This window comes from Electrona antarctica (assembly GCF_951216825.1).
Source record: "Electrona antarctica genome assembly, chromosome: 21".
Taxonomy (NCBI): Eukaryota; Metazoa; Chordata; class Actinopteri; order Myctophiformes; family Myctophidae; genus Electrona; species Electrona antarctica.
In genome coordinates, this window is record NC_136802.1 from 25,670,569 (window position 1) to 25,686,396 (window position 15,828).

General features: G+C 42.6%; 1 protein-coding gene across 2 annotated transcripts in view; it reads left to right on the top strand.

The window, feature by feature from the left end:
* LOC306913614 (uncharacterized protein) overlaps positions 1-14,017 on the top strand; it is a 33,278-nt gene extending 19,261 nt beyond the window's left edge. For both annotated transcript variants that reach the window (XM_079490397.1, XM_079490398.1), the window contains exons 9-15: positions 2,131-2,278; positions 3,119-3,166; positions 6,880-6,957; positions 7,452-7,589; positions 9,244-9,327; positions 10,031-10,081; positions 10,534-14,017. In XM_079490397.1, the coding sequence (XP_079346523.1) occupies positions 2,131-2,278; positions 3,119-3,166; positions 6,880-6,957; positions 7,452-7,589; positions 9,244-9,327; positions 10,031-10,081; positions 10,534-10,644 (658 nt within the window). In that variant the 3' untranslated portion in view covers positions 10,645-14,017. The remainder of the gene's footprint in view (positions 1-2,130; positions 2,279-3,118; positions 3,167-6,879; positions 6,958-7,451; positions 7,590-9,243; positions 9,328-10,030; positions 10,082-10,533) is intronic.
* Positions 14,018-15,828: the final 1,811 nt, after the last annotated feature.

Below are 15,828 nucleotides of genomic sequence, written 5' to 3' on the forward strand. Positions count from 1 at the left end.
ACTAAAAAAATTGGAATTGTGTGCAATGGCCTCCAGGTAGAACCTTTCTAGTCTTTCCTGTTCCCCTTCCAAAAGTTGGCCCATGAACACATGCGTCTGGTTATGTCACGATTGCAGCCTGCGTTTCTGCTTTTCTATAATCTGAAATTTATCAATTTCCCTTCGGGGGTAATAAAGTAAAGTTCATCTCTCTCTCTCATCTAACTGAAACGCCTCGGGAAGTGTTCACACTTTTCACCTGTGGTTTCATGTGTTAACCACATTAAGACCTGGCTTCTCTGTTTTTTGGCAATGTCATATGTACTAGAAAGGTTACTGTATGTATGACACGATCATGCAACAAGCATTCAAATAAATCATAACCCGAAATCCAGAGCGCTGAGGTTTGTGCCACCTAAATCTCTCAGAGCGGAGCCGACTGGGTTGCTATGCTAGCGTTTTTCTTTGAACATTTTGGGGCGCCTATCTGCTTGTTCCTGCAGCAACATTCATTGACGCCGGTGAAGCACACCCTCTCGTGTAATATTGCTTAATTATATGTTGCGCTATTAGAGATGAAACATGAGTATTTATTCATTCTGTGCAAAAGTGGATTTGATTTGGACCCAGCGAGCACCATGGAAGTTATTTGAATGAGCACATTGTCTACTTAATATTAACACAATGTGGTCGTTACATTTAAGCATTGCTTTATTGCGCTTTGCTCCATGTTTTGCCACACAAGCAATACTACTACAGGTGATTATCCCATTTATTAAGACCTGGAACGCATCTGTGTCACCTTAGCTTTTAACCACATCAACCATTATTTTATACTTTAGCTGTTGAAAAATAGCAGATCTACAAGCTCATAGCTTGTAGATCTGCTATTTTTGAAATGTGCAAATCCTTGACGATATGTTCTTTTCTTTCACAGCGAACATTTTTAACCCATATCTTTGCTTTTGGGGGTTCCCTGGAACAACATATTTTCAGATGGGGTTCGGCCGTCAAATGAATATACATATTGGGGTCCTTGACATTAACTCATTCCATGCCACGGGACGCCTTTGGACGCCTCCCCTTTATATAGTTTGAGAATGACATAGAAACATTTCTACTGACATAGAAACATAGTCATGATTTAGAAGACATTTGTAGAATCAGGTCCACAGGTCTTAATCGCTTATGGAATACAGGCGTTATTGATACACAAACCCTTTATCATAAACGGCCTGGACGAGTCTCTGACTTCAAGCCAGTGGGCCTGGGGTCTGTCCGTCATAATGTCTCCATGTAGGGCTGTCGTTCAATGAGTTAGTCCGACGGTGGAAGCGCTCCCGCGTTTGTGTGGAATGTAAACTCTTCCATTCTGCATCGGAAGACTTTATAAACATTCGTCCATATGAGGTGGTGGTTCTAAATTTAGACCAGTAGTGCCTTAATGGCAGCATCTTAACACGTCCCTTCTCCCTTGCCTTATCATTGAGACTGTAGGTCGCAGTTTACTATGAAAACCTGGACGCCATATATGGCCAATACAGAAATCTTCCCATATGTTGATCTGACCTGATCAAACCCTTAGATCTCCATTAACCTAGCGTCACCAGTCTTTCCACCCCGGAGGAAAGCCTGGTGTCTGTGTTACTAAATCGCCGTGGATGATATCGTTACGCCATGTTGTAGTCATTGTTTTGTAGTCATCAGGCCGGAACCCTCTAAACCAGAACATCCTTTCCCTCAAACCGGGAGAATAATACCTTCCCAATAAAAGCCTTGACACGGCGTAGTGCGGAAGGGAAGGTATTGAGAAGGTATTCTTTTTCCAGTTTAAGGGAAAGGATGTTCTGGTTTAGAGGATTCCGGCCAGATGACTACAGAACAATGACTAAAACATGATGTAATAACGTAATGATATCATCTGCTCCCGGATCATAAACCTGAAAGGGAATGCTGCCCAGGCTAGATCTCCATATATGGAGCTGACCTGTTCAAACCCCGTACACTCAAGACACGCTCCATATATGGCCAGTACAGAATTCATTCCATATGTTTATCTGACCTCATCAAACAGGCCAGCCCCATATATGGCCTGTTCTGACATCACAATGTTGTTCTGACATCACTCTCTCTCTCCCCCTCTCTCTCCAGGAAAGCGGTGGTGCAACATCTAATCCAGTCGTTCCAGCGCGCATCGGGCACGGCTCTCGTGCGGACGTTCCGCGTCAACTACAAACGCCACGTGCTGACCATGGACGACCTGAGCACGCTGTACGGCCAGAACTGGCTCAACGACCAGGTACACATGGATCAGAGTTCTCAGTCGCCACGGCTGATTTCAGTCATTTGGATTCCATAGAAGCCAGCGCGTCTTCTGTGAAAGCATGCTGCGCACCGAAAATAGCCGATCTACAAACTCCAACACGTTGTGAGCTTGTGCGGTAGATCTGCTAGTTTCGGTTATTAGTTATTTTTAAGATGAAAGAGTATTTATTTTGTGATCAAACTAGCAATGGTATACAAGTTTAGAAGCATCTTCCAGAAACATGAATGGTCAGAGGAGAGGCTGGTCTGCATTTTATGCGAGGGCATGAAGCAGAGTGGCAGAGCCTTAATGCAACGGCAGCAAAGTGCATTAGGGCTATGGACCAGAGCTATGTTTACCTATAATGTGCTGTTTTCGCTGTTGCAGCACGTAAAAATATAACATAACAAGAAAATGAGTTGTTAAATTGTAACGATTTTACTTTTGGGACAAGTGCGCATATCCTTTTGGCAAGTTAGAACATGACCTGTACTTGCCTCTGAGACCTTAGTGTCAACCCCTGCCTTTGAGTCTGTCTAGCCCAGGGGCAATGGTAGCACACACGTGTCTGTCTAGGCCAGGGGCAATGGTAGCACACACGTGTAAGAGGATTGTTGCACCGTATGATCGCTATAGGCCTGGAAATATAATGGAACACTTTTTTTAGAATATTGTTCAAAATGTGTGGGAACACCGTTTTGTATTTATTTTTATTATGAGACCAGTCATTCCTTTATCACTACATTGTTGGAAACGTGAGTGCATTTATTTCTAGGCCATTCCTTTATTATCGCTATGTTTGCTGACGGTCTGCTTGTGTTTTTTTTTCCCAAGGTCATGAACATGTACGGTGATCTGGTTATGGACTCTGTTCCAGAGAAGGTACGTGAATGAGAAAGTGGACCAATCAGAGCTCATGCCGTTACGACAGTGTTTTTCAACCAGTGGTCCAGGGACCACCAGTGGTCTTTGAGGGGGTTCCAGGTGGTCCCCAGCTAAATGATGCAGAGTTTGTAACCAAATGGACCCTTAACACTGAATTAGTGTTAACCAACCTTATCAAACCCAAGAGCACTTTTTATTCCATAATGAAAGTGCTCCACAGATCTACAGCTACAATTTGTTACAAAAAATAATGCTTAACCATGAGTAAGACATTTATTTTTTGCAATTTATGTGCAGAGATTCACACAAAGACTAGTCACGCTGGTAGTTTAATCAATGCTAAAGTATTTGGAACAAATAAAGTTAATACTTTTTTGGTTAGATTTGGACTTTTTAATGAAACAAGAAAGACACATGGACATGAGATACATTTCAATTACAGATATCTTCTCTACAATGCACAATATTTTTGTTTCACAGGTCAATCATAATATTCAGTTTCACAGTTCAATGAAATGATTTACAGATATTCTGTTCAAGATTTAATGATTTAAAATAAATGTGAAAAGTGATACTTTATGTGACCGATATGATGAGGTGTCTGCCCACCTTTTAACGAGACTGCTGTGAGTGCTCGTTGCCTGCAAGCCTTTTGAAATCTGGTTGATATTTAGTGATCGCCAGTCTGAGGCAGTCGTTCAGATGCGAGTCAGTCATGCGAGTTCCGGACTTGGATTTTATGCTTTTCATATGGGAAACGGCCATTTCACATAAGTGAGTGGAGCCAAAGTAGGCCTCCAGCTTCAGTGCACACGACACAAGGAGGGGATACTTCTCTCTGCTCACGAGTGGCCACAAGTCCTCGTGTCTCTCAGCTCTGCCCTTCAGTTCAGTGTCGCGTTGCATTTCAACAATCTCCCTGTCGACACCCGTAGGCAACGTGAACAGCTCCTGCATCTGAATGGACAGCTGTTTGGTGTAGACACAGAACGGGTTAAATGCAAAAACAACCACTTGACGCATGTCTCGCACCTCCACAAATCTACGGTCAAATTCGGACGTCAGTTTGTCCAGCCGGGTGCAGAATCGTTCGGGCTGAAAAGCGGTCTTGTCCGTGAGGTTCTGTGACATCTTTTCGAGATTGGGGAAGTGTAACATCCGTCCGCGTCGTATCTGAGACGTCCACAGACCGAGCTTTGTTTTGAATGCCAACACTGCGCTGAGCATGTGACCGACGCCTCGGCCTTTCCCTCGTATTTGTCGGTTGAGATCGTCGAGCTTTGCCGTAAGGTCTGCGAGGAAAGCCAGGTCCAGTAACCAAGCATCGTCAGACAACTCCTCGTGCTTGCCGTTCCTCGACCCGAGAAAAGCGATGATCTCTGGCAGTAGATCCAGAACGCGCTGCAGAACCGCGCCTCGACCGAGCCACCTAACGTCTGCGCGAACACTCGCGTTTCCATCATGTTCAGAGTCCAGTTCGTCCAATAAAGACTTAAATAACCGGTGCTGCAGCGATTCTGCACCGGCAATCGAGTCGACGATTTTAACAACTACATTCACTACATGCGACATGTCGGTTGCTTTAACAGCCAGCGCCTGCTGATACAACACGCCGTGATAGCTCACGAACGGCGGGAAATCTTCGTCTTTTCGGCACAGCGAGACGAATCCCGAACGCACAGCAAGCATCGCCGGCGCCCCGTCCGTCGTCATCGATGCGATTTTATGAATGGGGATCTTGTGCTCGCGCACGTAGTCCTTGAATGCGTTGTACACGTCCTCGCCCCTGGTCCGTTCTTTCAGCGGAATGAACGCAAGCAAGTCCTCTTTGACGGTAAAATCGGCGAAGACCATTCGGACAAACACACTCAGCTGGTCTGTCTCCGTGGCAGCAGTGGACTTGTCGAACTGGAGTGAAAAGTATTCACAGTTTGACAAGTCTTTTAATACTTGCTGGGATACGTCTTTGGACAGAGACTCCACTCTCCTGGCTATGGTAGGCGCGTCGAGCTTCACGCTTTGCATCCTCGCTTTGATCTCCTCTTTGACTTCCAAGTCGGAAAACAAGCTGTCGGCGGCGGCATTGAACGCTTCTCTAACAGTGTCGCCGTCGTCCACAAACACTCTCTGGCGCCGAGCCAACATGTGGCTAATTCGGAAGGACGTTTCCGTCACGGCTAAAAGCAGCTGCTGTGCCCTGAGTGCTCCCTTCAAATCGTCGATCCTTTGCCACCTCGAAGCGCTGTTGAGCGGATGGGCGTGTTTGAATTCGGGGTGCGCGGTGGAATGATGGCGTTCCAGGTCCCCGCGTTTTGGCGAAGCCGCCGCCTCCTGTTGGCATATGAGGCATATGGTCTTTCCCTGTGTTGACGTGAAGAAAAAATCGTGCTCCCATTCCAGGTGTAAATGATGTGTTTTGGACTTCTTTTGCGCCGAGCCCTCAGCCATGGTCTGTTCAAGATTGTCACTGCTTGCCTCTGTAGGTACAGAGTGTGTGTGGGCCTTTAGCTCTTTGTGGGGTTTTTATACTGATGGACGGTAGTTGTTCTGATAGGACTTTATGCAAAACAGGGAGGGGGGTGAGATAGCTGTACCGCCCCCACCCCACCACCCCCAAGGCGAACAAAAGAATGAAAAGAGCTGCCAGCCGATGGCCATCAGTGTTGCCATGTCAGTGTATTATAAGCGACTTTGGGCTTCTTTTTCTGTAAAGTTGCTTGTAAATATTGGTAGTTGCGGTTTGTGTATTTTTGGGGCTTGTTTCCTAATGTCGTTTAAACCAGTGATTCTCACACATTTTCCAGATTTATGTATTTGTCACAACTACGGACTACGGATTTTAGGTGGTTCTAAAATGTACATGCTTTGTTATGGAGCAAGTCTAGGTTGCATTCTTTTAGGTGGTGGTCAGATTTGCATGTTCTCTGTTGAATTCAACGACCCAGACCCATCAACACCTCCCCCTGGTGAACCCATCCTCCAACCTACCATGTCTTTCACCTTGTCCCAGGTGAAGGAGGGGGAAAAAAACATTTTTTAATTTTTTTAAATCAATCAACTTTATCACAACACAATTATTGGTAACGGTGAGGTGAAACTCTTGATTATGCGGATTTTCACGTTTGCAGAAAATAATTAAAGCAAAGAATGGAAAACAAAGACCACCAAAAGCCTGAGAAAGCAATGTGTTAAAATCAGTTTGTTGTCATTTTTAAAGGGGTCCTAAATTGGCATGTAGTGCATTCAATATAGTGCATGTCAGTATAATGTCGCTTAGAAGTCTGAAAGGAGGCCTGGGCCGTGGCTCAGCGGTCCAGGCACCTTGGCCTGAGTTTGGCAGTGTGCCGCGGGTTCGACTCCCGATCCCGACGGCCTTTACTGCATGTCACTCCCCCACCCTCTCCCAATTTCCTGTCCAGCCTACTGTCTGTCCCTCTATAAAAAAAAATGTAAAAAGGCGAAAGCCGCAAAATAAATAAATAAAATAAGTCTGAATGGAAGTCCTAAACACATTAAATGTACATCACCATAGTGCAGTTAAGCACAGGGCTGGGCTGATTGTAGTTAGTTATGTTTTTGTTAACGATTGTGTAAACACTGATTAAATGAAGTTTTCTCCTCGCTTCTTAGTTCTAAAGCCTGATTTTATAAATGCATAAAATGAGCCTTTTTAGACAGATAAATAGATTGTTCCTTTTTCTGTGTTCCAGGTTCACTTCTTTAACAGCTTCTTCTATGACAAGTTGAGGACAAAAGGTTATGATGGAGTCAAACGGTGGACGAAAAATGTAAGTGAACTTCAGCGACATTCGTTCTTTCAGGGCGGATTCAGTAGTGTGAATCAGTGTTGATTTTGACAGCAAGTTTTAGTCATAGTCCTTTGAATAGTTTTCATTTAGTTTTACCCACATTTTAGTCACCTGAAATGTTTCCGTGTTAGTTTAGTTTTAGTAGACTAAATATCCTAAGATTTTAGTAGACTAAATCTGCAGTTGATTTAGTTGACTAAATGTATTTTGGCAGGCCTTGATGGTGTCGTAATGGCTAATTGTACACTTGCTGAAAATAGCCGATACAAGCTCTGAAAAATCATGAAAATATGTGCAAATCGGGTCCTTCACATGAAATAGTGTGAGCACCACTGATAAAGAAATCGATTTTTCAGGAAACTGTTCAGAAGACATTTGTAGAATCAGGTCCTCAGGTCTTAATGGATAGATGTTTCTGCCCACCACCAACGGCATTCCAAATGTCCATTTGTCCCTCTGTCTGTCCCTCCCAGGTGGACATCTTCCAGAAGGACCTGCTGTTGATCCCCATCCACCTGGAGGTCCACTGGTCTCTCGTCAGCGTGGATATCCCTCGGCAGGCCATCACGTACTTCGACTCCCAGCGCACGCTCAACCGACGCTGTCCACAGGTTAGTAGGGATGGAATGATAACGGTTACCGTTTATCGTGATTTTTTTTTTAAAGTGGTGCAACCACTCCAAGGAACAGCAATGTCCTAACCTATGTGACTATGTCCTCATCTATGTGACTATGTTTAGAGTACCAGTAGGGGCAAAAGTGGCGCTGTTGTGCCAGAAACAGAGAGAGAGAGAGATGGTGTTGCACTGTTGCCTGCTAATTACAGAGAGAGAGAGAGAGTTAGGGGGAGAGGGGAGTTGCACCACTCAGTTCACACGGGTGTGATTTTTTTTTAAACACGCACAATAATCTTTAATTCTTTAATTTATTGTGAAATTGTCCTCCGTCATACACTAGGAATTAGCTTATGTTGAGCTGCAAAGTTTTTTACAAGCTCACAACGTGGTGCGAGCTATGGGCTATTTTGGTGAACGTTCCCACCCAGAATAGGGAGCTGGGTGTTCAAGTGGTAAGCAAAAGTGCCATTTCGATTATCGCGATTATATCATTTACAATACCCATCCCAGATGATCCGCCTGTGATCCTGGTCTACAGACTTTTTGGGGAAATTTCATGAAAGTAAAACACAAATAACTTTTTGATTAGATTATTTTATTAAATTGTACATTGTATGTAAAAGTCACAATGTGCAACACTTTAAATTAACTTTGGTTACATTTCCGTGACCACAAATATCCCTTTCTTTTTCTTGAAACCTCTCAAAACATTTTCAATGTAAACGAAACTCGAGGATAAACAGACACACTTTGACACGCTTTTCATGAGCTAATGAGATGGTTTACCATGACAGAAAGGTTGCTTTTGGTTCAGTGGGAACCTCTTTTTCTTGAAACCTCTCAAAACATTTTCAATGTAAACGAAACTCGAGGATAAACAGACACACTTTGACACGCTTTTCATGAGCTAATGAGATGGTTTACCATGACAGAAAGGTTGCTTTTGGTTCAGTGGGAACCTCCCCCCTCTAATCTATCACTCAACACCTCTCCTCCTATAACCAACGACCCATCAACACCTCCCCAACGAGCCCACCTCCTCCCTGCCTTCACCCGGGCAGTGGGCACCAGGGTTGCCAAGTCTGCTTATTTACCGCTTATTTAACTTTTTTCCAGAGTTGTGGGAGAAAATGTCGAGCCGCGGTTGCATTTTTTTCTAATCACAACTAAAATCACAACTAATCACGAAACGAATCACATTTGAACTGAAATTTGAGCACTTGGAATTGTAGGAATTTCATTTAGTTTTACTCTGTTCCGCAGATAAATATTGTGAAAATAGCCAAAACTACAAGCTCACAAGACAAGAGGCGTTGTGAGCTTGTAGATCGGCTATTTTCACAACGTTTGCCTCTGCCTTACGTAATATTTGACAGTTTGTTCAAACTGGTATTAAAATGTCTCAAAAGTCATTAAATTGTAACTTTTGAAATGTGCACATACCCTGTATATACACTATAGAGTTATATTGTATGTTGGTTCTGTTTGTTTACTGCTGAGGTGAGAAAACAATGTTGCACATTAAGCTAACTCCCCCCTCCAGTTGCCCACTTCCCTAGGCCTAGACCACTGATGTTTTGTAAATGTGTACGATATTTAATTTATAAGAAAACAACACATTTTAATGAATTTCTTGTCTCCTTTTCAGCACATACGCAAGTATCTGCAAGCAGAGGCCATCAAGAAAGACCAGAGAGACTTTCTGACCGGATGGAAAGGCTTTTTTAAAATGGTATCACATTCACACACACACACAAAAACTTTTACCTTCTTTTAAACTCACCACCAGTGTTACTTTTGTTAAAATGTCATTTATTTTAGTCAGTCTTTTGGATACAATTCCATTTAGTTTTAATCATATATTAGTGAACTGACTTTAGTTTTTTGTTTTAGTTGTCATTTTAGTCAGCTAAATGTACAGTTGATTTAATGGTCTAAAATGTATTTTGGCGGGCTGTGATGGCATCGTAATGCCTGATTTATAGACTGGCTACTGAAAATAGCTAATCTACAAGCTCACAGCATGTCTGCAATGCGTTGTTAGTCGACTAGTCTCACGTTGCCAGACTGTTGCCTCTCGCAATTTTCAAATGCTTCCGCCTGGAGCAACGGAAGCTCCGTTTCGTCTTTATAGTCGCCCAAATGTATCCTAATGTAAATATAAATGATCTAAGCATATAGGCTATAGCTTGCTGCTTAGCACAAATGTAAATACAAAAAATTAAATGTAAAGATATTTTTAAATGTATTTTCGTGAACAGAAATGACAAACAGATTACTCCGATTTCGGGAGGTGTAGTTCCAGACTCTATATAGCATTCTGAGATTGTGGAATAGTTGTCTGGCTACGTGAGACTATTAGCCTACTAATGCTCACAACACAGCTATATATTTGCCATTTAAACATGTATTACCCCTGTTGCATTTCTTTTCAGAATGTGGGGCGTCAGAACAATGACAGTGACTGCGGGGCCTTTGTCCTACAGGTGAGTCTAATTTAGTGATTGATTGAACATTTTACCAACAGTTTGTAGAGTAAGCACAGTCACAATCAATACATGGTCTGCTAAGAGGATTAAAATACCCAGAAAAAGCACTAAGACTTGTTTACATTGGGGTCGTCCATACTGTTGGTATGGTGTTCCTCATTTTTGTGGCATAGGAGCGAAATTCATTTAACCCCTTGCTTGAGCCGAATCTGGGGATTTCTGGAACTCCCTCTGGTGATCAAAATATATGTTTTTTTGATGATCAAAATATATGTTTTTATTATGACCAACTTTAAGACAACCTTTACCACACTCCCCAAAAACTGAAGCGCTCCTTTAGGCTGTTTTATGAAAAAGTGTATAAATGTAAGTGTATAAAAGTAGTCGCAAGACTACTTTTTGAGGGATGGGCGGTAATGGCGTCTGTCTCCCCTTCCCTTCCCTTCCAGTATTGCAAGTGTCTGGCGCTGGGGCAGCCGTTCGGCTTCGGCCAGCAGGACATGCCCAAGCTGAGGAGAAACATGTACAAAGAACTGTGTCACTGCAAGCTCATCCTGTGACCTCACGCTAACTGCAGCGCCACGCGCTCCTGCTCGCGGAGAGGAGCCGCTACGGGGGTGGTGGAGGGGAGGAGGGGAGGTTTGGGTTGGAGGAGGAGGGGCGCAAGGTGGAGTTGCCCCCATCAGACACTGGCTGACCAGAGGGGGGGGTGGGGGAGAGAGAGAGAGGGGTGTTTATGTGTGTAGCCCCCCCCACCCACCAACCAAGGATTTTTGTGTGGGGGGCTGGCTGGCTGGCTGGGCGCATAGGAAAAGGGTGTGGGGGAGATGGCTGGCTGAGTCAGCGCTTATAAGAGCAACTTCACCCCCCCACCCCGCAAACCCCCAAAGCCCCCTCCTGCCCCTCCCCAGGGGGGAAAAGCCGCCTTCATCATCTTCGTCAGCCTTTTTGGAAGGACGTAAGGTAGGGAGGGAGGAATGAACCAAGGACACACGATATAACAGTTGAAGGACGCAAGGGAGAAAATCAAAATCGTCTGAAAAGGAAAGAGGAACTTTAAAAACAAACAAATTAACAAAAAAAAGGAACTGTCCCCCAAACCCAACCCCCCCCTCCCCCTGACGACACCATCAACCAGAGACATTTTGTTCTTAGTACTACTTATCGTCCCTTGGCCAGGGGATTAAATACATAACGATCATCTTCTTGTTCTTCGCCTTTTGGTTTGTTTTTTGCCTCCCTCTTTCGCTGTTTCTCTCTCTCTCGTTTTTTTGTGACAGTTTCTCCTTCAGTTCTGTTGTTGTTTTATTGACCTGTTTATTCTCTTTTTCTTGTTTTCTTTTTAAAGTAAAGGGGTCTTGGAGTTTCAATTCAAACCCTTTAATAAGGGCCATTCAGTCACTCTGAGCACTGTCTGTAAGTGTTGAGTTCACGCCGACTATCAAACCAATACAATGGTGAACATTGTAGTTGTAGTGCTCAGTGTCGACCACCCTTTTACGGATCATTTGGTTATGTAGAATATATATTGAGCCGACGGTGAATTGAACTCACTGCAGTTGAAGGAGTACAAAAATGAAGCGTTATTTTTCTTTTCTTTTTTGTCTCATTTCTCTCTCAAACTTGCGGAGTTTGGGCTGTGACAGATGACAACCATCAAATTATTGGCTCGTGGTTACAAAAAAGAACACCCCATGAATTCAAGGCTTCATGGGGTATGTAATTGATAGAAAATAGGTTGTTTTATTTGGGATGTTAACTACTCAAGTTCGTGTTAATGAGGATCTTGATGAGGATTTTTTTTTTTCTTCTGGTTACATGGCAACAAGTGGTTGTGGTTGCGTTTGGTGAGGTCTGATTCCCTCTGGTCGCCTGTAGATGGAGACAAACTCTCGCAGACATCTCCTTCATGAAGCCTGTGGTGTGTGTTTTCCTTCACAGTGGAAGTGGTTTTCAGTCAATCAAAACTAAAAAAACAAAACAGAGATGGCATACAGAAAACTGCACGTCCCAATTATTCACGTTGAGATTTTCTGTCGCAGTCAAACAAGTCGTTGCATTTTTTCCTTCTCTCTATTCTCATGCCCTCTTTATGTAACATTTTTGTTTTGTTCTTTGCGACGTCTGTCGATCAATCGCCTCTTTTCTTTTGTCTCTCGTTTGTTTTCATTCCACACGCCCTTTCTAAAAAAAAGACCCGCCACCCTTTTCTCCTACATTATTCTTATCTCTCTCTCCCTCTCTCTCTCTCTGCCGGTGACAGTCACGTGGTCAGCCGAACCCCAGTAGTGCCTCCTCAAAACAAAAACAAACAAAAAAATGCGTGTGTAGGTTGTTTTGTCCAACTTAAAAAGAAAAGATGGACACCTTTCCATTGTAAATTCTCCCCGGGTGTTAATTTTAACTGCGAGAGAGTACAAATGGACCCATTAGGGTCCATTTAGTTACAGTCTTACTCATTCTGAGATTAATTAACGTTGAGGATTTCTTTTTACCGTGCAGGAAAACTGTATACTACTGTTTTGGTAGACGGGTGGTGGCTGTGTTTATGCCAGCCTTTTAGGTTAAAGTTGAATGGAAACGAATATGGGCGTTTGCGTTGAGATGCAATGAGATTGATCCATCCTGTAAAAAATGAAGAGGTCTGAAAGCCGGAGTATTGAATCCCCTTTTCCACCTTTTACATTTGTTTTTTTTTGCTGGGTTTTTTGGGTGGCACTATTGAGTCACATTCAGGCACTGTTTGGGCTGTCAAGCTTCTGTTTAAGCTTGGCTTAATGACAAGTGTGGCTTGTATGACACAGAAGAGACTAGATGATAAAAGTGACCACCACTACTTTTTTTGGTTTTGTTTTTGGAAGTACATGCAAAGACTAAACGACAAACTTTGTTTTTATTCCTGTATACGACGTAGAACTTGGGCTTTAAAAACTCTTCGGTTTGTGTAGGTATCATTTCTGTAGCTAATACTTCCCTGTTTTACTGTAATTCTATGGCTACTGTAGTGCTGCTGACAGAACATAACTCCCACATCACCTTGTTGTTGTAATCGGTATAAAGTAATACAAAACACTGTCAATGGGGAACATGTAAAACACGGAAAGGAAAGAACATTCCTCAGCGGAAATGCCGGCCAGCGCTTATGATTTGATAAGCATTAGTGACAACGGTGTATATTATTGCAACCAGAGATTAGGTAAATAACGAGACCACTCACTTGGGTTTGAAAGATTCACCAGGATTTATGGATGCTTTGTCACTCGCTGATAAATGGCAAATTTTCAACTTGATGCCTCAGTTTTTTTCCCCCCCTTGGAAAATCTGTTCTCTTTGGCACGGTCGACCTTTAAAAAAAATTATGCCTCTTCTCAGACACAAGGAGGAAGTTCCGGGATATTTTAACACATCTTACCAAGGTTTTGTAGTGTGTAAAACAAAACTATGGTCCATAATAATAAGTATATGGCATTTAGTGCACGCCATTAACGACAAACGCAAAGAGCAACTGGTCTACTTTGTCTTTGTCATTAACGTTCATCCTTCTCACACTTTTTTTTATTTGTTTTCTCCTCTGTTAGTAAATGTGTTGCTATGCTTATTGTTGGAAGAAAAAAAATTATGTTAAAAGGAGTGGCAAATTTCCTTTAATATTTTTGAAAGAAAAAAAAAAGTTTCCTCCAGTTGCTATTTCTTATGAAGTCACATTTTGGTCAGGATCATGACAACTAGTACAGTTACAGTATATGTTCACAGTGGTGTTTTAATCTACCTTTTTTTTTCTTTTTTGTAACTAAGCGCATCTTTGTTGATAGCTGTTTCTTTGTTTTTGTTTTGTTTTCCAAGCAGGAGTTGATGGAACATAATTGACTGTTTTATATCTTCTAAAAAAACGCATTATGGTTGCTAAGAATAAACATGTACATGACAAAGAGACAGTTTTTTGATTGAATTGATTGAATACTGTATTAACAGTTTGGTTTGCAGGGGGGAAAAAGCACTGGAAAGTAGTTCAATACACGGTGTGCTAAGAGGATTTAAACCCCAAGAAAGCACTATGCTTGTTTCCATTGGGGTCCTTCATACTCGATCATCAGAGCTTTAGCTGTTCATAATGCATTACACTTTTTTTTCCTTTACCAGCTGCTGTGTAAGCACAGCTGGTCAATGTTCTCTCTGTGGTGCTTTCACGCGCACTTGCTGTAGTTGAGACCTATGTTTCTCATTGGCTGACAACCTATCGTCCTGATTGGCTGCCTCGTCTCTTGGCAACTACACACTCTTTGCCTCTAGCCGACCTCTCAGCCATGGGATATAATGCAGCAGGTGGTAATTCATTGATGTCATCGATTTACTTCTACTCCACTACATCTCTGAGGAAAACATTGTACTTTTTACTCTACTATTATTTGAAAACTGCAGTTATACTGGTTACTTTGTAGATTTTGAGTCAAAATGTACATTAAACACTTCAGCCTTCAGCGTTATACTTTGGCAATTTTCAAAGGCTTTATCCTTTTGGAAACTTGTGAAATGGGGACATTATGCATAAAGAGTAGTACTTTAACTTTTAGTATGTATATTTTGATTCAAACACACACATACACATATATATATATTTTTTTTACTCAAGTACATTTTGAATACCGGTCTTGTAATTGAGTATTTCTACATTGTACTACTTCCACCATCACTGTGCATTATACTGCAATATTAGTAGAAATCTTGGCTGCACATAATGGTGGAAATCTTCAAAGAGTTTCCCTATAGAGCGTTGCAGTCCCGCCCCCTACCAGGGCCCAGGAAATGATTCCCTGTTCATTTTCCTCTATTTAAAGACCTTTTATACCTCGTACAAAGCCAACTCGAGTTGTGACAAATCATGACAACAAACACAATATTTTGGGCAGAACAAAGAATTGGAAGAAAAAAACGGCAGGTTACAACACATTTTTGTTGTTTTGTGTATATTATAATATTGTGTTTATTGTCATGATTTGTCACGACTCGAGTTGGCTTTGTCTGCGGCGTAACCGTCTTTAAATAAATACTTTTTTAAATGTCTATGGGAAAAATGCACTGGGAATCATTTCCTGGGGCTGGCGTTGTCATGAAAGGCGGCGGGACTGCGGCGCTCTATAGCTTGTCACATTTACAATCTAGTCTGAATTATGATTTATGACTAAGATGTTTGTCACATCTAAATGGTAAATGGTGCATTTATATAGCGCCTTTATCCAAGGCGCTTTACATAGATTGTGCATTACATTCACCCATTCACACACACATTCATACACCAATTGCAGCGGAAGCCATGCAAGGTACCAACCAGCACATCGGGAGCAATTTGGGGTTCAGTGTCTTGCCCAAGGACACTTCGACAGGAGGAGACAGGAGGAGCCGGGATTCGAACCGCCGACCCATGGATCATTGGACAACCTGCTCTACCTCTTGAGCCACAGTCGCCCCTCTATATTCGTCGCCATCTAGTCGCCATCTAGATTCCATAATGATTATGACATGACAAACATGTCCACACAAGGAGTGTGGGTTGACTATACGCTAGTGGTCCCCAGCTAAATGATGGAGAGTTGGCCACCACTGCTGAAAAATTGGAATGTGTTGTTTACTGGATACTCATTATTGAGGGTGCCTTGGTAGCTCAGTAGAGCCTTTCAACCACAAGATCATGGCTTCGATCCAGCTCTGATAATAAGCCACTATGACCTACTTACTAGTACTACTTA